This window comes from Nymphaea colorata, chromosome 5 (genome assembly GCF_008831285.2).
Source record: "Nymphaea colorata isolate Beijing-Zhang1983 chromosome 5, ASM883128v2, whole genome shotgun sequence".
NCBI lineage: Eukaryota > Viridiplantae > Streptophyta > Magnoliopsida > Nymphaeales > Nymphaeaceae > Nymphaea > Nymphaea colorata.
The window spans coordinates 25,424,164-25,445,202 of record NC_045142.1 but is presented as its reverse complement, the minus strand read 5'-3'; the positions used below and the strand labels follow the sequence as shown (position 1 = coordinate 25,445,202).

Below are 21,039 nucleotides of genomic sequence, written 5' to 3'. Positions count from 1 at the left end.
GCCAGGGGGGGTGGGTGTGGGTCCGGCAAGGGCCCTGGCGCCTCCCAACCCCTCCCCTTTAAAACAAAAATTGCTTGTCCTATATACAAATTTTGAAAAACGATAGGAGCCAAAATTTTGAAACTATAATTCGGCCCCCTCATGAAAAATTTTTGGCACTGCTTCAGGTGGTGTGTTGTAGCTGCGTCCTTTGATATTGGGATTAAGAATGTCATTATGATACTGTCATTTCACATACTAGACCATGTACTACCTTTTAATTTAGTTCTCACTTTATTTTTCCCTGGTTTAGCTTCAAGGCCTAGCTAAGTTGGCGCTCTTAATTTTAATCAATTTGGTAATCTCATCCATCATTTTAAATCAAGATCATCGGTAGATTGCATCTTAATGGATCCTGCATGACTCGATTATGATGTGCATTAAGTTCATCAAATGATATTGATTCCATGTGTCGCGATCGAGTTGGGTGTGACTCGATTTATGATGTACATTACACTTTGCTTGGATGGAGGGAAATGAAAGAAAAAGAAGGGATATAAAGGAAAGAAAGGAAAAAAGAGGGATATAAAGGAAAGGAAAAGAAAGGGAGAAGTAGAAAGAAAACAAAAATAAATAAAGAAAGATGATGGGAAAGGAAAAGAAAGGGAGAAGTAGAAAGAAAACAAAAATAAATAAAGAAAGATGATGGGAAAGGAGAAGAACAAAAGGAAGGGGAAAAAGTAATTATAAAGCTTGTTGGATAGAATGTACAAAATTGCTAAAATCATGTTTATTTGGGCTGCATAGGAAATGATAAAATTTACATTACTTTATAATAATGCCCCTACAACATACGGGGAAGGGGGCGTTTGTGAACGGCGGCCAAATGGAGAAGAGAAGGGAGAAGAACTTGAAAAAACTTATTTGTTGCGATAGTTTACGTGAATGATAGTAAAAAAAAACTCTGGATCGAAAAATATGTTGCTATAACATAAAAAGTTGTTCATGTATGCACAAAGAGAAATGAAGATCATATACAACAGAAAACGACAAGTATTTCATTTTATTCACTCCAATTTTGAAGAGACTCATTTTTATTCCCTTCAATTTTTTTCCTTCCTTCGCAACCAAACAAGTTTTTTAGTCTCATTTTCTATATCTTCTTCTTCTCAATTAATCAACCAATTAAAGGATTGATTATAAGTTTTTTACTCTCATTTTCTTTATCTTCTTTTCAATTGATCAACCAAACAAAGAACTGATTGTTCTTTCTTTTATTTTTCCTCCATTTCTTCCATCCAACAACACATTAGACTGGTCGAAAATTAGCAACGAAATATATCTAATCCAGCATTAAAGTTCCGAAGCCGTCTTAATCGACATTGATTGGTTATGGAAACCCATAATGACATTTTCTAATAATTGAGCAAGGTAGACCCACTTGTCTCAAATCCATGTTGATGCAAACGAACGGAATCCAAGACAGCTAAAATAATTTATAAGTGGGATTTGGATCTACTGCAAACAAAGATAATGAAAAACCCTATACTGGTTTCCTAAATTTTTAGATGCTTAAATGTCATTAATTTTGGCGTTATATTGATTATGAGCGATATATTGAAATTTCCCTATTTTTGCCCGGATAATTATAATCCCAAAATAACCGGGGATGCGTGTTAACTTTTGTAATATTTCATAATTTATATATTTAAATTTAATTCAAGATCTTACAGTGATAATCATTTGCAATGTCAAATTCCCTCTTAAGAATGATTACCTAACAAAGATATCTGGAACAATAATTGTTCACATTATTGTCCCGACAATTATTGTTTTTATTTTAAATCGTGGAGTGAGAAATTTACATAAGAGGTGTCCAATTTTTAGAGGCACTACAAAATAGCCCTCGTCCTTGAAAATATTTCGTTTAACTTTGTTTAATTGTTCCATTCAAGCTCCTACCGAGAGCAATTTTTTTATTAGTTTAATAGTTGAGGTCGTTCATGTGAAATTATATATATATATATATATATAAATACCTTACCAAATATGAGTATTTTTAAACAATATCTCTCCAACCAATTTTTATGGCTTCGCCATTGCATAGCGCCATGCATCCCAGAAAATAGTATTCTGTCGGACAAAAATCGTATGAAATCTAAAATTAAATTGTTTTTTTTGCTGATTTACAGACCATTCCATTAATTGTAGATCCGCTATTTCTCCTTTTCTTTGTAGATAAACCTAAGGTTAGGCAGATGCACACTAAATTAATTGACAAAATTAGTCTTTTTTTTTTTCCTTTGAGAAAAGAAATCCTTTAAAACCAACTCTTTTTGATATTTTTTTAATCTGGATGGTCTTAAGTACAATGCTACAGCCAAATACAAGAAACATTCCAAGAGTGGCGTCGGTTGGGCCTTATAAAAATTTTATTAAATTTGATTAAATTTAATATATATGTATATATATATATATTATTACTATTTTTATTGAAAATGAACCGTCCGGGCCCGGTACTTCCAAGGAACTACAAACATCGGAGGCCCACATACGGGTTTATAGTAAAAACGCTGTTCCTTGAACGAAAGTATTTTCTTGTTCATTTAGTGAACATATATTATCGCAATTGTTTGTTTGTTTTCTAATAAATTAACTGGATTAATTCGAATGGATAGTTATTCCAGAAGACTTCGCCATTGGCCTTTTTCTTCCCTGTTGGGTATCTTTTGGGGCCAGGCGTCGGACGGGAGAGAGAGAGAGAGAGAGTGACGACGCCTCGATCTCCCGAGTCCTCTTTCTACTCTCTCTCTCTCTCTCTCAATCTCTTTCTTGATCTCGTCTCTGCGAGGGACGGGCGCTCTGGTACGTCTTTTTCTTTATCTGTTTATCTATCTCCCCCTCTTTATCTCTCTCACGGGGACACCATTGCGATCATATCTCCGTTTCCTTAGTTTGAACGCATTTGATTGAGGTTTGTCGTGTGCCTTTGATTTTGCTTTCTTTGTATCGATCGTGCGATCATGTTGGTGAGCCTACTCTGGTTCTTTTGATAAGCTCGACTTATTTCTCAAATTGGGATGCAAATTTTTAAATTAGGGTTTATTTGGGCCGTTTTCGATGGTAATTCTGGACGCTGCACAGGTCTCGAGCTGTTCGCTCGATTTGGGGGTTTTTGGGTTTCCTTCCCTTCTACTGGGTTCTTCTTTTTGTTTTTTCGTTTTTCCAAGTGGTTAATTGTTGTTTAATGGCGTTATTGGTTGTTGGTGGTCGTGATTGTCTCTAATTGGTTCACTGCGTGCAACATTTTCAGTTTTTATCTTCTTGTTTTGTTTTGTTGGTTGAAAATTGATTGTTTTGTTTTCATTATGAAGCTCTGGTTGTGAATTCGGTCTAGGGAAGCTGGAGTTGCGGTAACATGACGATGAACGAGCGTAAGATCATCGATCTCGAGCAAGGATGGGAATACATGCAAAAGGGGATCACCAAGTTGAAGAACATTCTGGAGGGTCTTCCGGAGCCGCAATTCAGTTCGGAAGACTATATGATGCTCTACACGTATCCTGAATTTCTGTTATACGTTATTTTCGAATTTCATCTTCTTGTCCATTGTTGCATTTATTTGCTGATGCCTTGAATCCTTTACTCTTGGCATAGTACAATATACAATATGTGCACTCAGAAGCCGCCTCATGACTATTCGCAACAGCTTTACGACAGATATAAGGAGGCTTTCGAAGAGTACATTACTTCGAAGGTACGATACTTTTACTGTATAGTTTGAGCATCTATTAAATCAACACGTTTGTTTGTTACTGAGAAAAGATGATTGGTTCTGCTACCGTTAACTAATTGGGTATTTGTTCTGTATCATTTTCCGCATTCGATGTCTATAGCTTGCATCCTTTTATGTATTTGCTGATAGTCAGTTTCTCCCTTTTCTGGAGCATTACATTTGCCTAAACTTTTTTGGAACGTTTCATTGGTGTCATTTCTTTCACTTGAGTATTCAATAGCTTATGGTCGGTCATGCAAGCAGTGAATTTGTACTGCACCAGAATATTGATTCTGAGATCACAATGTCAATGGTTAATGGTAACCACTAGCTAACATTAATTAATGAATGTTTGACGATAATTATCCCTTGACATAATTGTATCTGTTTCAAGGAAGAAGAATAGGTGGTGGTAATTACATGCTTTTTTGCTTATTTATTGTGGATAATACGTCTACATTTTGCTGTCAGGGCACAATAATTGTACTACCTGACTTGCAAAGAATTACCGAAGTTTTGTCTTTCTAGGATCATCTTTGCAGACATGCGCACACATTCATGCACTACCAAAACTTTCAGTCAATTGCACAATATAAAGGCATACTATAAACGAGAAATATTCTCCATAGCATACTTGGCAATTTGTATGTGATACATAATTAATTATGGAGAAAAGAAAACTATGTTTGAGATATTCCTGGAGGGGCCTCTTGACTACTTATAGTTACTATGGTCTGATGGTCGCTGAACTGTAATTATGCTGGTGTTAAAAGACTTCTTCCAAATGCCTTATATTGCAAACAAAAAAGTCAAGTAAGAAGAAGTCTTAGAAAACTTTAAATTGTTGAAAAATAGCCATCCTAATAATGAGTTAGTGATTAGAAACAGAGGGAATAAACTGAATGATGTACCTTGATTGTTGGGTGCAAGGACTGAATATTGGAAGTGAAAAACCAAACGATGTTAGCAGTAGTTGGACTATAGTTGTCAATTGGCAGTTTCTCAGGTCTTGTCCAAGTTGGAAAATCATGATTAATCAGAGGAAATTGAACAGGCTCAGCATTTGGGAAACTTTTAGTTCACAATCAATTGACAAAAGAAAAATCACGATTAATCATTTCATGCATACCCTTTCTTTTTTTGGGTGCATGTCAATTTGATGCTAATTTGAAATTATAAAGTTTACTGGCAAAATTGGGCATTACAAATGACACAAACACTTCATTCAAAGTAAACAATGAATGTCATAAATATACATTTTAAAATTGAATTTTCGAATTATTTTATTTCCTTTTTAAAGTTAAGTAAGTGAAGATATTAATTTCTTTGGATATTATCATTAGTGACTTTTCTTTTTCTTGTTTTACATGCTGTCATTACTGCTGACATTATGAGTAACTTTTTCTCTAGAAAAAACATCATTTCATCTCGCTCTCTCTCTCTCCTTTTCTCCTGCCATTATTTCTGCAGCATCCTTCAAATTTTTTTCCAAATTCTCATGTATAAGTGTTTGTATTCTGAACTTGAATAATGACTGAAATTGTTGGTGATAACTTAATGATTTGATGATCCTCTTGTTTTTTCAAGAAATTAGTATTGCCAAATCATCCTGAGGCTTCATGCACAAATAACTGGTGGTGATTTAGCCAATTGATTGCTGATTCCAGAAACAATAGGTCGGACCTTGAAAGTGGATCACATAGCAGGGTAGACATGGTTGAACTCAAGCTCTTAAATCTTGCAATTTATTGTTTTGAAAAGTAAGTGATGGGGAATACTGAAAGGTGTCTGACAATCAATGATTTCATCTTAACAAAAACTAATTTCGGCAGTATAATGTCTATAATAGTGAATGCTTGGTAGGATGCTTCTGTTAAAGACTGGCGATGGGTGACATTTTCTATATGGAAATCCTTCCAGCAAGGAAAGAAATAAAGGGGCTTTGAGAAGGAAGTGTCAACAAACCAAACCTTCCATGTGCATTACACTGCTGTGGGAGTTACCATCTCCCTACTTTACCATCTCCCTACTCTTCCATCGAGAGTTTTTCATTGACGCCAATAAAATTAAGAGTCTTGATGGATACTGGTGCAGACTTACTTTAACCATGATATGTCCACATTTACTACAGCTAGGCTGTTTCCCCAGTTTTCTTTTCACTACAGCTATTCGTGCACCTGATGATATCATTTGAATTGTGAATTCAACAAGTGATGGTGTTCATTATCTGGTGACTGCGGATGATTAAGCCTGAAAAAGCCAAGCTCACGAGTCTCTTTTAGCAGCTAACTCAAAATTCCAATAAGGTGTTATATCACACAGAAAAGAAAGTTTATTGCACACTTATCATCTGGGTTGACCCTGATAAATCTATTCCCTGATGGTAGATAATTTATTTTCTACTCGATGACGCAGAATGCTGCTTTATCTGTTTGGTATTTTCCACAGAATCACGTCATTATGCTAGTCGAATTGATTTTATTGCTGTTCTGTCTAACAAGGTGATGCCATCTCTGAGGGAGAAGCATGATGAATTTATGTTGAGGGAACTTGTAAAAAGGTGGTCAAATCACAAAGTTATGGTTCGATGGCTTTCACGATTCTTCCATTATCTTGATCGCTACTTCATTGCTAGAAGGTCACTTCCACCCCTCAATGAAGTTGGCCTCACATGCTTCCGTGATCTGGTAATTAAAGCACTATATCTCTGTAACTTTTGCATGTTATATTTCTTGGTTGTGTTTAGATCACACCTTGTAGAATATTTTTTTACTAGTTGGCTCGAGAGTGAGGTGCAAGGTTTAGCTTTTGATATGATTATTGTATGCAAGTGCTCTTTCTCTATTTATGATTTGCTCCTTTTGGCCCGGGGTGATAGTCAAATGACTTCATTTTCATTCTCCATTTTGCCTTCTTTTTATCCATGATTGAGGTCTTTATTCGTTTTCTGATTTTTCTGTCATGCTTAATTCTTTTAGCATAGAGATGGCAACATGCTACAGATAGACATGAGAGGGTTGTGGTTTAAGCTAGGGATGTAAACAGTACAGGTCTTTGTTAGATATCTGACTACCTAAACCCCTTTAGCTGGGTTTGGTATAAAATCTTGGATCCAGTTAATAACTGGGTTGTATTTTGGTGTAAAAAATAAAGCTCACTTGCTTCTTTGTTTTATTTATATGCCTGATTAGATTCTTACTATACATGTAAACTGTGAAGCTGTGCAATGTCTATGTATTACATATTTGTGTTCTTAAAAATAAGTGTTTGTTACATAAAATACCAATGGAACATCCAGTGATTATCTACCTTTCAAAGTTTGAGCATTTGGTCTGGGATGTCTTGTTACACAGCATGTTTTGGGTACATCTCAAATCATCATTATGCTAAGCACCAGTACCTTTTTTCTCATAAATATTTCAATTGCTTATGCCATTGATTCTGTGCAGTCAGATTCAAATGAATTAATATATATCATATGCATGCATGTATGTATATACTATATACACATATATACATAGATACACACACAGGCACACATTTATATGTATGTGTTAGCAGTCAGATTCAAATTAAGTTTATTAATATATTATGCATGCTAATTCCATTCCCTTGCTCATGTTTAGAACTCAATTCTCTTGTATAACAGTTGGGTACTGTTCCTCTATTCTTCCTGGTCAATCATAATTTGCTCTCTTTGTTGCCTTTACCGTTGCTGCTTCCAATGTAGTATTTTTTACTTTGAGGGTTGCTTTCCAAATTGATAAAGCATCTTCAAACCTCGTGATTACTCAGGACAGACATAAAATATGTGAAGAAAGATCTGCTTGCTCTGATATTTTATATCGTAACTGTTTGTTTTTGATTGCATAGCTGTAGCTTTCCTTTTTGGTGCCAGGTCTACAAGGAGATCAATACCAAAGTCAGAGATGCTGTAATTGTTTTGGTATGTCTTAGTAATTAATCAAGCATGTTAAAGGGGTTATTTTTTTTAGTGCTCTTACTTCTTAGATCTCTATTTTTGTGCTTCCTTGGCAGATTGATCAAGAGCGGGAAGGAGAGCAAATTGATAGGGCATTGTTAAAAAATATTCTGGACATTTTTGTGGAGATAGGGATGGTCAGTATGGATTGCTATGTGGCTGATTTTGAAGATGCCATGCTTTGTGATACTGCTGCTTACTATTCTCGGAAGGCTTCGAATTGGATCTTGGAAGATTCTTGTCCTGATTACATGCTAAAGGTCACTCTTTAATGTTTGGTTGGCATGCTACCCCACATAGTGAATAGTTTACTGAGGAATCATTTGGATTTTCAGGCTGAAGAGTGCTTGAAACGAGAGAAAGATAGAGTGACACACTATTTGCATGCAAGTAGTGAACAGAAGTTGTTAGAGGTAAATGTCTTCTGTTTAATTGTAAAGTATTTGTGAGTTGCCAATATAACTTCGCTAAAGAAAATGCTTTTGAGTATCACTGCATCAGTAATTGCATGTAGGATGAATTTCTCAGGCATACACATGGAAGCTGTCTGTTATTTCATATGTATCTCTGAAATATATGTATTTAGTAATTTTCCCATTTCATGGACCATGCTTGCTTGCCTATGGAATTTAGCCTAGTTATTCTCGTCTTGGTCATTTAGGGCTTGGACACTAATGTCCTTCAAATTGTCTATTGTTGTTTTGTCTGCATATATTAATCTGGATTCCAAAACAAATTGATTTGCATAGCTTTTGCACCTTTGCCACAAGTCACTATCATGGTGACAGGAGTTTTTTCAACTTTGTTTCCCTGGACCATGGTTTTTGGTACTAATTCTCTTTTTTTTTTGTGTGGGAATTGTTTGATGGCATCAGAAAGTGCAACATGAGCTACTATTTGTCTATGCAAGTCAGCTTCTTGAAAAGGAACATTCTGGATGTCATGCTTTACTTAGAGATGACAAGGTGATGCTGAAGATTTATGTTATGTTTTTTAAGCATTTCCTTTTTCCAGTACGGTTTACGTAAAGTTAAACCTGTCTATTTCATCTTCATTGTAGAGAGAAGATCTTTCAAGAATGTTCAGGCTCTTTAGCAGAATAAACAAGGGTTTGGACCCAGTTTCTCTTATATTTAAGCATGTAAGGATCACCTTGTTTCCCCTCTCAGTACTCAAGGTACATTTTCTTCTGTCCTTTTGTATTGATAATGGTAAACATAATTCAGCATGTTACGGCTGAGGGGATTGCCTTGGTAAAACAAGCAGAAGATGCTGCAAGCAGCAAGAAGGTATGATAAGCATTCTTCATCTTAGTTTGGCTTTTACGGGTGTTTGTTATTACTATGTTTACTTTCTCTTTTAAGATTGATACTGAAACTATATCTTCATTTCATGTATGTCCTGTGTAAGTACAAATTTATCGTGCACCTTTTTTGCACATTTTGTTGGGGATCATTGTTGTGTGTTAGTTAACATTTTCATTGATTTAACTTATCAAATCTTCTGGATTTTTTCCATCCAGCAAAACTGACTACCACTGGTATTGATGTCATGGATAGTTTGCCATCCTTATGTTGCTTCCTTAAGTTTTGTCACATCAGTTCCTCCTTTTTGTTTATCAATCATTTATCTTTTCCCTTTTTCCCTAAATCATTAATTCATAAGCATCCTGCATTCTTGTGTCCTGAGCTTCCCGGTCCTTTTTGTTGCTTTCAAGCCCTCCCTTTGGAAGTTTGTCATCTAATCCCTAATTTTTGGATGTTGTATAAGGAACAATCTCTCTTTAATTAATCTGGACCATTCTTGCCATAGCAAAGGTTCTTTTATCCTTCATTGATTTTGTAATGTTATGAGACAATAGAAATGCAATATGGAAACTATTGGATGAAGGAAAATGGGGACTATTTATCTGATAGTGTTGAATACTATGGGACATGAAAGTGTTGGTTGCATGTGACTCTTCTGGTCAGGGTCACTTTTATATGTTAAGTTTGTATGTTATAGATATATAGAAGTTGCACCCTCTTTTCCACGTAACTGATGAATAGAACATAGAAGGCATATGCAGTGGTCGTGAATGGGTAAAAGGGGAATGAGTAAAAGGGGAATGATTACATCCCTCTCCAGCTTGTTGTACGATCAACCGACACTGGTAGAACTTAGAAGGCATTGCATTAGCTGAGGAATTGAAATTGCTTTTTTATAGTTGAAACGGGCATTTATGGCTTCCCGAAATATAACCTAATGGAGATTGATCTTGAGGCCTGTGACACTGATTCCATGCTTCTGCTAGTATTCTGAGTGACAAGTGTCCTGGGTGTATGATTACTCTGCTCGAGGGCAATCAATACATAAATATAATAAATTATTGTACAAGTGTCACTTTTGTTAAACTGAAGCAACTAGGAACAGCTATCAAGAAACTGCATTGGCTTTCAACCCCATCCAAATGGAACGCTTGTCATGTATTTCTTGCAGCTACTAAGATTGTCGACAACCATACACCAAACACTTGGTCACATGAACATCTAGATACAAGTATTTAATGGAGATGCACGTGCTCCAATAATCTAACATGATAGTCTGACGTGGAGAAAAAAAGAAAAAAACTGTTGGAGTCCAGGTTTTGAAAATCAGCAAGTAGTGAGAAGCAAAAATGCAATAGGCTGTATTAGAAGATGGTGCTCAGATTGCTCATCTTAGTTTTTAAAGGCTTTTACGTCCTTTACTAGAGTTCCTTAATCGGTGTGTGTGTGGTTATCTGGTCTACATTTTAACTTTTCCCCTCTGATTATTATAGAATGCTAGAGGTGGGTGGACACTTGTGTTTGTTGAATGGACTTGCTTTATCTTAAAGGATAAGGAAGTTCATAATTTTGTCTTGTATGCATGTTTTTTTGCAACATTCAGTTGAATGTGTAACTGGACTCATTCTATGAAACATAGTCTTAGGTGGTGTGGTTCTGTTAGTTAGAAGACTCTTTTCTGACTTTGGAACAATTTTATTCTCAGGCCGAGAAGAAGGATGTCGTTGGTTTGCAAGAACAGGTAACTTTTTTGTCAACTAATCTGCCTCAAGCTATTTATAACAGATTACCATAAACAATAAGATCTTTGTGGTCTCCAGCTTTTTGTTAGAAAAGTTATTGAGCTCCATGACAAGTACTTGGACTATGTCAACAACTGCTTTCAGAACCACAACCTTTTCCACAAGGTCTGCTTGAACTCTTATATCCTTTTGCCTGGTGTCAAGTCCTTTTCTTTTCCCAAGTGTACATCTTGTGTGTACAGGCGCTCAAAGAAGCTTTTGAGATATTCTGCAACAAAGGTGTTGCAAGCAGCTCCAGTGCCGAGTTACTCGCAAATTTCTGTGATAATATACTCAAGAAGGGCAGTAGTGAGAAACTTAGTGATGAAGCCATTGAAGAGACACTTGAGAAGGTTTGCTTAATTTCGTTCTTTGACACTAGTTGCATGTTTGGTCACTGTTGGGATCAATCAGGTCATGAAACTGTGCATCCCTTGCAGGTTGTGAAGCTCCTTGCATACATCAGCGACAAGGACCTTTTCGCGGAGTTTTACAGGTAACTTCGTTAGGACTTGTTTCAGTTTGGGCCTTCAATTGCTTTTGCTCTATTTTTCCTGATGGCATTTTATGCTATCTGGAAGATTGGTTGCTCCTGTAACTTTCTTGCTGTTTACTTGCAGGAAAAAATTGGCAAGAAGGCTTTTGTTTGATAAAAGTGCGAATGATGATCATGAGAGGAGCATTTTGACGAAGCTAAAGCAGCAGTGTGGTGGGCAGTTCACCTCAAAGATGGAGGGAATGGTACAGAGACTACGTTTGAGACTCAGACAGTTCTTCAAGCATTTTTTTTTTGTCCAAAATTTTCTTAAATTTGCATGCTCATGCAGGTGATGGATTTGACACTGGCGAGAGATCACCAATCTCACTTTGAGGAATATCTTAGTAACAATCCCAACGCAGATCCTGGCATAGATTTGGCAGTCACAGTGCTTACTACAGGATACTGGCCTAGTTACAAATCCTTTGATTTGAATCTTCCTGCAGAGATGGTACTTGTTAAATTTTGCACCACATAGTATTCTTGGGGGTGTATTAGCCACTAAGGCTCCTTTTCTTGTTTTGCTTTGTAGATCAAATGCGTAGAGGTTTTTAAAGAGTTCTATCAAACAAAAACGAAACATAGGAAGCTTACCTGGGTATACTCTTTGGGAACTTGTAATATCAATGGCAAGTTTGAACCGAAGACTATGGAGCTTATAGTGACAACCTATCAGGTGAATAGTTGTGTTTTCTATGTTTTGCATCATGTTGGTAGTTTCATTCATTTGTGGCTGGTTTCTTGATTTTCATGTGGTTTTTATTCCTCTTGTTTCAGGCATCCGCACTGCTGCTTTTTAATGCGTCAGACAAGTTGACCTATTCTGAGATTATGACTCAACTGAACTTGACAGACGATGATGTGATTAGGTTACTTCATTCATTGTCCTGTGCAAAGTACAAGATCCTTAATAAGGAGCCCAACACAAAAAACGTTTCCCAAAGTGATACCTTTGAATTTAATCCAAAATTTACCGACAAACTGAAGAGAATTAAGGTCTAAATTTTCCTTTTGGAATTATTTCCTTTTTTGATAATGTTTGTCTCTTGCTACGAGTTCTTAGTTCTTACTATTACCTAGGTAGTGAGTGACACCTGCCGTTGCAAAAATGCAGATTCCTCTCCCTCCTGTTGATGAGAAGAAGAAGGTTATTGAAGATGTGGACAAGGATAGGAGATATGCAATTGATGCCAAAATCGTGCGAATAATGAAAAGCCGCAAAGTTCTTACTCACCAAGAGCTGGTATCGGAATGTGTTAAGCAGCTTGAGCGCATGTTCAAGGTATTAACGCATGGACTGCTGGATTTCATAACTCATGAGAAATTTGCCCCGGTGGGGCCATTAAACTGGAATGTGTGGTCATGGGCCTTGAAAATAATTTGCACGTCCTAGTTTTTGGTACCCTTCTGACTTGTTCAATCATGGTGTATATTGAACTGAGCGTAGTACTTGTTGATGCAGCCTGATATCAAAGCAATCAAGAAAAGGATTGAAGACTTGATCACGAGGGATTATCTTGAAAGAGACAAGGACAAGTCCAACACTTTTAGATACTTGGCTTGATCCAGTACACTGATTTGTTCATGAAAGGGAGCTAACTCTGGTTTCCTCTCGGAGGTAGTTACTGGAAAAGTTGGGAATCTGTGGGAAGACGATGGCTACTCGAGATGAAAGCAGCCTTAGTCCTCATCATAATCCTTCTCTGTAAACGGCATGTTCAAGCTGCTGGAGTGAAGAAAATCCTGTCAGTACCGACCATGCCGATGGTGTAAAGTGTTAATGAGAAAGTTTTTGCAGCCGGCCACATCGTCATTTGTTTTGCCAGATTCTCTTTGTCCTTGCTTTCCATGTTGTCCTCCACCAGATAAAATTAAAAAAAAAAAAAAAAACGCCTGTATTATTTCATCATATAGTTGGTTATTATCCTTGTAGCTTGCATGCTTTTATCCGGCTGTCTTACCATGTGGATGTTCTAATTTTTTTCTCTACATTCTACGGAGGTAAAGGATCCTGTGTCTTCTCTCACTCCTTTGCCTTAACTTGTACTGTGTCCTTGCCTGAGTGGGTGAGATCTAATAAAATGTATTCTCATAAAGCCATAATTGGAGTAAATTAGGAGGGACCTACTTAATCAGCTAGCGGTTTGCACAAAGATGGTGGCGTTTGAAGTAACCTAAATTCCGGTGTTCAAGAGCATTTTGATATATCGCTTTAGAAGAGACTTTGGAAGGCTTGTTTTTGCATGAACAGCTTGAAAAGTATGCCCGCCTGAAAAATTATTCTTCTTACGTAACGAGTAATGTTATGGTTGGATGGTTTATAAGTCATGTTATCCGGCCAAGCGAAGAATGAACCTGTTTTAGTTGGTCAGAGTGAAACTTGATTTCTGTTTAGGTAACAGAATTTTAAGTCGATTCCTGAGATTCAACATGGATCTGACGCCGATTACATGTAAAAGCCGCATCTAAGAATTTCGAGGCCAAACAAGAGCCCGACCGCAAACCCAATTAGGTCGGATCTGGTAAGCGGTGGATCTAAACTGGGTTCAAACAGTTTACAACCCTACTCATTTCCTATAACAAGATCCAACACTGCGTCCTTTGGCATGCTCTTTTAGGGCAGTATGTCTACTATGTGTAATTTTTACAGTCATACCAGAATTGTTGCTTTCCAGTTTCATATTTTTAAGTTGGAAAAAAATTGAGAGCTTCACAAAAACATGTTTAAATTTGAATGATATAATGAAAATACACTTCATTTTAATTTCTTTCAGTAATGGTCAAAATACATAAACTGCACGTGGTTGAATGAAATAACTTCAAAATTGAGCTCGTTTCTTCTAAAAATTCTAGAAAAGAAAAGGCTGCAGCATCTTAAGCAGCTTAGCTTACTTGATATTTTTAATTAAAATTATTATTGCGACATTAGCGGATGTGTAAAATCAGATACCTGAGACTCTGTTCTGCCATGAAAAAGTGGGAGCAAATGAAAATTCTTAAATTGAAGACCCTTCTTTTGTGCCACGTCCGTTGGAAAATTCTTTTGTTCCACCATGCAGCAAGCAGCACAACTCAAGAATTGACGAGAGAGAGCGAGATTAATGGCTGAGTTTGCTTTAAGATGTCAATGGGTGGTGTGGTTGGTAATACTGGCCCAAGTTCATGCGTCGAGCTCTTCATCGGATTTAAGGTTTTGGGTTCCCCCTATCTTTTTCTGATTCCTCTTATTTCATTCGAATTCTAGTGGGTTATCCTCTTTCACGTTGACCTTTGATTTTTTACAATGTCGAGAAAATCGCTACTTCGTTGGGTGGAGGCCACAGATCTTTTGATTTTGCTTTCTTAAACTTGCTTCTCGAAAGCTCAATTCATTCAATTAATTCGTTAATCAAATGCATGTATCTCGGTTCGTCGATTATGTAACTGTTTCGTTTTTCTATTGACTTAATGGTTGTAATCGGACTAGGGGCACTGAAATCGGACGCGGATTCATGGTCACGAACGAGAGCAAAATCATCGATTTGGAGCAGGGATGGGAATTTGTGCAAAAGGGTATCATAAAATTGGAGAACATTCTGGAGGGACTTTCAGACACGACCTTCTCTTCAGAAGAGTACATGGCGCTCTATGAGTAGGGACATTTTCCCCGTGCTTTGGTTCGGAATTTGCTCGTCTCATGCAAGGGAGGAGGCATTGGTTTCTCTATATTGGAAACCTCGTTGAAATCTTTGCTTGTCTTGTCTGTGGTACAATCTATCGTATGTGAACTCAGGAACCTCCTCACGACTATTCTCAACAGCTTTATGACAGATATAAGGAAGTTTATGAAGAGTACATTACCTCAAAGGTACCATATTGAATATCCTTCACTGACAATTTGCTGTTTTTATTTTATTAGTGGCTCATTACCTCATTGTTTCGTTTGAAAGGGGGCCTTTCTTGTTATGTGGTTGTGTTTGGTGGCTCATATTTATCTTATTTTATATTGATGCTGAACAACTCGGTGAAAATTGACCAGCCAGTGTGCCGGATCCAAACCGCCTGTATAGCGTGCGTCGGTTCTCACCAAAAAAGACTACAAACCGAGGGCCCTATGTTGTGAAATGAGTCTACAAGTTCCTGAAGAATTCTCCGAAAAATATATTGGAGACTGTTTGAAGTCCTTGCGTACAAGTGGTTTGTTAAGTCTATCACCGAAAATCATCTTGCATTCTCTGATGTCGGATTGTAGAATTAAGCACTGAACTTCATTCTAATGCCAAACTTGTAACGGCTTTGAACTTTTGGACAGTTTTTCTTAAAGCAAAACGTACAACTTAGAATCCGTGTAGTTTTTCAAAGCAATTCGTGGTCAGTTACTCGAACTGACATCAATCATGTCAAAGTTTGCATTTCTTTCAGAGAAATAAAATTCAAATAATCAAAAGACAGAACCAAACCTGCAGTTTGGTTTCTTCACCATGCCTCAAATTATGCCACTTCATCCTTTACGAACTACCACTCGCACCTGTGAGAATCGTGAAATTCTTTTTCTGCGGTCACTTTCCTATTTTTCAACTTCCGTTGGTGCGCAGATTCAGTTTAGCGAATACAGAAAATACGCTTCAAACGAAAAAGCAAGACGTTATTTGCATGTTGATTCATGCTTGGCTGGATTAAGGACTTGGTGGTTGCAGGAAAGAAGACTAGAAATATTTTGTCCTACCCGTTGACTTACCACACAGTTTATACTTTATCTGTGAATATATAATATTCAGAGGTTACGCTACTTTACTATGCCATCTCACCTCTTAGAAACAACTAGTTTCTCTTTATGATTCCTGATTTACGCCAGATAGTTTTAGGAAAAAAAAAATGTTCTGTAACTTTTATGTTAAATTGGTTGTTTCCAAGGTGTTAATTTAGATCCTCGCGTTGCGAGCTTGTTGAGTTTTCTTATTCACGTGGTTTCCATCCTTATATGACAAGGTGATACCATCTCTGAAAGAGAAGCATGGTGAGTTGATGCTGACGGAGCTTGTAAAAAGGTGGTCAAATCACAAGCTCATGGTCTATTGGCTTTCTCGATTATTTCATTATCTTGATCGCTACTTCATTCCTAGAAGATCACTTCCACCACTCAATAAAGTTGGCCTCACAAGCTTCCATGATCTGGTAACATGCTCTATTTATGTCTGCACTCAAACATGCGATCTCTTATTTTGTTTGAATTGCAAGTCGGTTGGAAGTTTTAGGTTACGATGTTATGGCACCCAACTGCTGCTTCACCTGTTTAATGGGGTTTTGGTCCTTTTATACCTGCTCGAGTGGGCCCTTATGGGGGGCTGTACAAATGTAATTTTCTTTTTTCTGCTCTGCATTTATTTCTCATTGTTGAAATCGTTGTTTTCCCTCCTGCTTTTAGTACGGATTATTGCCTTTATTTCCTCAAGCATGCACAGTGCAATTTTTGCAACAGCACTACCTGATGATCTCGCTGATTTGCTTCTTTTGAATCCACCTGATCGACCTAGACTATGCTTAAGCCCCTTCAGAAGTCTGACATTTAATTTTTAATCGTACTCTTTGCCAGAGTGCAGATACTACATACTACTTTTCTTCTTTCTAACTGCTCTCTTTATGTGAAATGATTTTATGGTTTGATGTTTTGAAACTTTGAAGTTTCATTTAAATCAATAATGCACCTTATAGTCTGCTTAATATCTCAGGAAGATCTTAATAATAAATTTTCCAGCAAAGTGACACCTTCTAACATTCTCTCAAATAGCTTTATTATTCATGTAGAGTATTTCCATGACCGTAGGTTATGGCTTTTGTGAATGTCTGGTATACAGGGACATGCATGTTGGAGATTCTGTAATTGCTTTGGTATGTCAAAATAATATTCAGCTTATGAGAGTATCTCTGTATCTGTATAACAATTGTCTGTGTTAATGGAAGCTCTGTCGTCTTGTGCTATTTTTCCAGATAGAAAAAGAGCCTGAAGGAGACCAGATTGACAGGGTTTTGTTAAAAAAATTTGTGAATATTTTTGAGGAACTTGGGATGGGCAGTGATTCATATATGGCCGGCTTTGAAGATGCAGTGATTAGCAAGGCTGTTGCTTACTGTTCCAGGAAGGCTTCCAATTGGACCTTGGAGTATTCTCATTCAGATTACATTATGAAAGTTACATTCTTGAAGTTTCACCCAGTGATTGCATGTCCCCATATGCATATTGTTAGTTTAAGAAGCAGCTGTCAATTATGTTTGCAGGCTGAAGACTGCTTGAAACAGGAAACGAGAGCCAAATATGATCTTTGAGGAAGCAGTGTCCAGAAGCTACTGGATGTATCTTTCACTCCATTTGCTTGTTTTTGATTTTTTTATCTATGTTTTGCAACTTGTTATTCCAATGGGAAGTCTTTTTAGGCATCGAGTAGTAGTATTCAGGCATGGCAGTATTTTATGTTTATATGCATGCAGCTTTGAGTTATTCACAATTAGATCCCAATTAAATATTTGTAACTCAAACAACAGTGCCCTGAGGGGTTGTAGCATCAAAGTGCCGGCTGAGGCTGCTTAGCAGGCAGTTGCTGTTTAATCTTCAGGCAATGTTTGTTATGGTCGACTAGAGATTCCTAGATTTCTGTATACAGGAGCATTCATTCTTTGATCTTCTGAGATCTCTCTTTTAAACACCAAAATCACTTTCCGTGGAATGGCAGATTTCCTGTTCTGCTGTTCCATGAGTTCTCAAATGGCCCGTTGCAGGCATCAGGGACAGGGAATGAGGTTATATGCCAAACAAGTGACTGAGTCTCGTGTCCCGAGGCAGTTTCCCTATGAAAATGGGGAAACACCAGTTATTTCTTTTTCCAAATTGCTGTTTGCTGTTCTTGATTCATCTTGCTCACTTGAACCTTTGGGTTCTAGAGACAACTTGTCATCTGTTGTGAGTTGCTCAAGTTTGTCAGCTAATAACTGAAGTTGGTTTCTTCATTGTTAGTGCTGGAACCAAGTGCTTGATATAGTGTTCTAAAGTTTGTTTCCTTGATTATGGCTTCTTGGTTTACTTGTGTTTTGTGTATTACATCTGACAGTGGAACTTCCGCCACTCTCTTTCTGCAAGTTAGATTCCTTAGAAGGAAAATTCTGGATGCCATGCTTTACCTGGAGACGGCAAGGTGATGCTGAAGCATGTTATATAATGAAGCACCTTTTCTAGCGAGGCATGTATAAAACCTGCTTATTCTAAAGGAGGGAAAATCTCCTAAAGATGTTTCAACTTTCAACATATCCTTCCTAGTTGAGTGTATATTAATAATTTTCAATAGTTCAGTATTTTAAATAATTCAGCATCTTATGGCTGATTGATTTTGCTGGAAAAGCAGGAAGCTAATTCTGCAGTCAATGATAATGTATTGAACCATGATTGGTAATTTTTTCTCTTTGTCTTAATTTTATAAACATGAACAAAAAATTGTTTGCATATGGCAGCTCTTTTCTTTGTCATCTTCCAATATTCTAATCTTGACATGATGTTTGGTACTCGTCGGTTTGTGTACTGGCAGCAACTTAATGGTGTGCTAGGCTACATAGCTAGCGAACATTCTCTGGATCACTGAAGAAAAAATCATTCCAATATGAAGATTTTGCTGGAATATGGTTAACAACGAGCCCTTTAGCCTTTTGCTGAATTTATTTATGGGTCTATGGGCCGTCATTTATGATTATGGTTCGACATTATGGCACATTCAGTTTATTTAATTTTAATGAAACAAAAAAGAAAAAACTGGAAGCTAGAGAATATAAAATTGCAATTTAACTTTTCACTAATTCTTCTTTAACTCCTCAATAATTGATCATGTAATCTTTTGTGAGGAAAGCAGGAGGTGATATTTGGGGAAGATTTTGAGAAACTCAACCATTGACTAGGTGGATACTTCTCTATTTTCTAGTTTATAAATAAAAAAGTCGATTACTTACAATTGGATCCTCGAGCACCCATTTGAAATGAACTTTCATTTTTTAATAATATCTTGGAGATAATTTTGCAAGGTGAAAGACGCTTGTGGGGTGTCATATCAAGGTGAATTTTTCATGTTGACTCCTGCCTCTTGTCATAATATTCAGAAAACAGTCGTTCACGTCTGAAAGATATTTCCAACCCCAATATTTCAGCAAATCCTCCATGTGAGCAGTTTTGTAGTTGAAAGAACAATAGGATGTATCATATTTACATTGTAAAATTTTGGTTTGCATGTTTTATTATCTTTAAACGATTGCATCACATACTGAACTTAAAGTTAACCTAAAAAGAGCCAAGTTGAGGGCTTTATTTGACAGAATAAGCTAAAAGTTGGATCCAAATGCTAACTTTTCTTCAGAAAACAACAGCTATTTTAAAATACGAAACAAAGGGTAGGTCTCGGAATATACATTTGGAATCGGTTGACTAATTATCAATTAACAACTTAGTCGGATGTGCTTAAAGATACAGGTAAATAGTCCTTCAATCTTAAAGATTTGTGCTATAACTCCAATAATGGTTTGTCACCTGATGTCAGACAACCAAACAAACCATACCAACAAATGGATCTAGGTTCACTTACATGATACAGCCCAAAATTGCAAAACATCAACATTTGATTCAACCACTTTGAATTAATGTGGAAGTTTCTCTCATATACAAGGAAATGATTCAATCCTCAAAGAAGGGTACTAACAAAATCTCATATGGATAAACAAACCTCAATCTCCAAATTTTTTATCTTCATTTGTCACTAAAAGGAGAGATATCCGAAAGAGATCGAGAACCCCTTCCTCTTCCCCTTACCTTAGGGTTTAGGTATGCTTTGAGACTTGGGTAAGAAGTAGTCCACTTATCAACAACACCTTTTGCAGTTTAGATGATTTGCACTACCCAAAATCAAACTAAACTTTCACCTGCCTGTGACCAGCTATGCTATACCCCCGCTTTAAGAATTGAGTACGAAATGGTCCACCTATCAACTAGAATATTGCGCATCCACCTTTTGGTGGGTCTAGATGATTTTTGCTATCCAAAATCAAACTAATGACTAGACAGACTTTCATCAGCCCGCCAACCTGACCCGCTAGACTATACCTCTTACTTTGGAACTTGAGTAAAAAGTGGTCCACTTATCAACTAGAGTGTTGCGCTATCCAGAATCAAACTAATGACCAGACATTCACCAACTTGTCAATCTGACCAGACCCCATGCTTTAAGACTTGGGTACGAAATGATCCACTATCAACTATAGAGTTGTGCATCTACCTTTGCAGTCTAGATGATTTGCACTACCAGTACCAGAATCAAACTAATGATTAGACTTCCAGTTTGACTTGGCTCGCTTTATCAAACTCTCGAACTTATGGAAATGATTTACTTGCCCGCTCAACTCGATTTGTTTAGGCTCCCCAGCTAATAATTGATGTATTTTAATGCAAACTTAATTGGCTAATTACTCTTGCATCAGGGGTACGGTTCACTATCCAAGGTGTACAAGTACAACCAGCAGAAGTTAAACGTCATGAATACCGACTGGAAACCGACAAAAATCGGTGCACGAAATCCCGAGTCACATGGGTGTGTATCGGCCTTTTAAAAACAAGTCCGAAAATCAAGGCATTATTGTTATTAATATATGGGCACCTTCACACGTCTAAGAGA

General features: G+C 37.0%; 1 protein-coding gene and 1 long non-coding RNA gene across 3 annotated transcripts; both read left to right on the top strand.

The window, feature by feature from the left end:
• The first annotated feature begins 2,686 nt into the window (after positions 1-2,686).
• Positions 2,687-13,309, top strand: LOC116254247 (cullin-1-like). 2 transcript variants are annotated; one of them, XM_031629489.2, is made up of 20 exons: positions 2,687-2,844; positions 3,354-3,537; positions 3,637-3,736; positions 6,256-6,441; positions 7,653-7,700; positions 7,793-7,996; positions 8,072-8,149; positions 8,612-8,701; positions 8,797-8,877; positions 8,963-9,025; positions 10,749-10,784; positions 10,864-10,950; positions 11,028-11,177; positions 11,265-11,320; positions 11,445-11,565; positions 11,652-11,813; positions 11,895-12,038; positions 12,140-12,358; positions 12,477-12,644; positions 12,825-13,309. In XM_031629489.2, the coding sequence occupies exons 2-20, from the start codon at positions 3,398-3,400 to the stop codon at positions 12,924-12,926; spliced, it is 2,235 nt and encodes a 744-aa protein (XP_031485349.1). In that variant the 5' UTR covers positions 2,687-2,844; positions 3,354-3,397; the 3' UTR covers positions 12,927-13,309. The 2 variants fall into 2 exon arrangements, with proteins under 2 accessions (XP_031485349.1, XP_031485350.1); XM_031629490.2 differs by having other exon boundaries at positions 2,688-2,844; positions 3,377-3,537.
• Positions 13,310-14,333: 1,024 nt separating this feature from the next.
• On the top strand, positions 14,334-18,790 carry LOC116253993 (uncharacterized). The gene is made up of 5 exons (XR_004172601.2): positions 14,334-14,552; positions 14,829-15,209; positions 16,331-16,516; positions 17,330-17,692; positions 18,445-18,790. It is a non-coding gene; the product is annotated as an uncharacterized LOC116253993 (long non-coding RNA).
• The last annotated feature ends 2,249 nt before the right edge of the window (positions 18,791-21,039 follow it).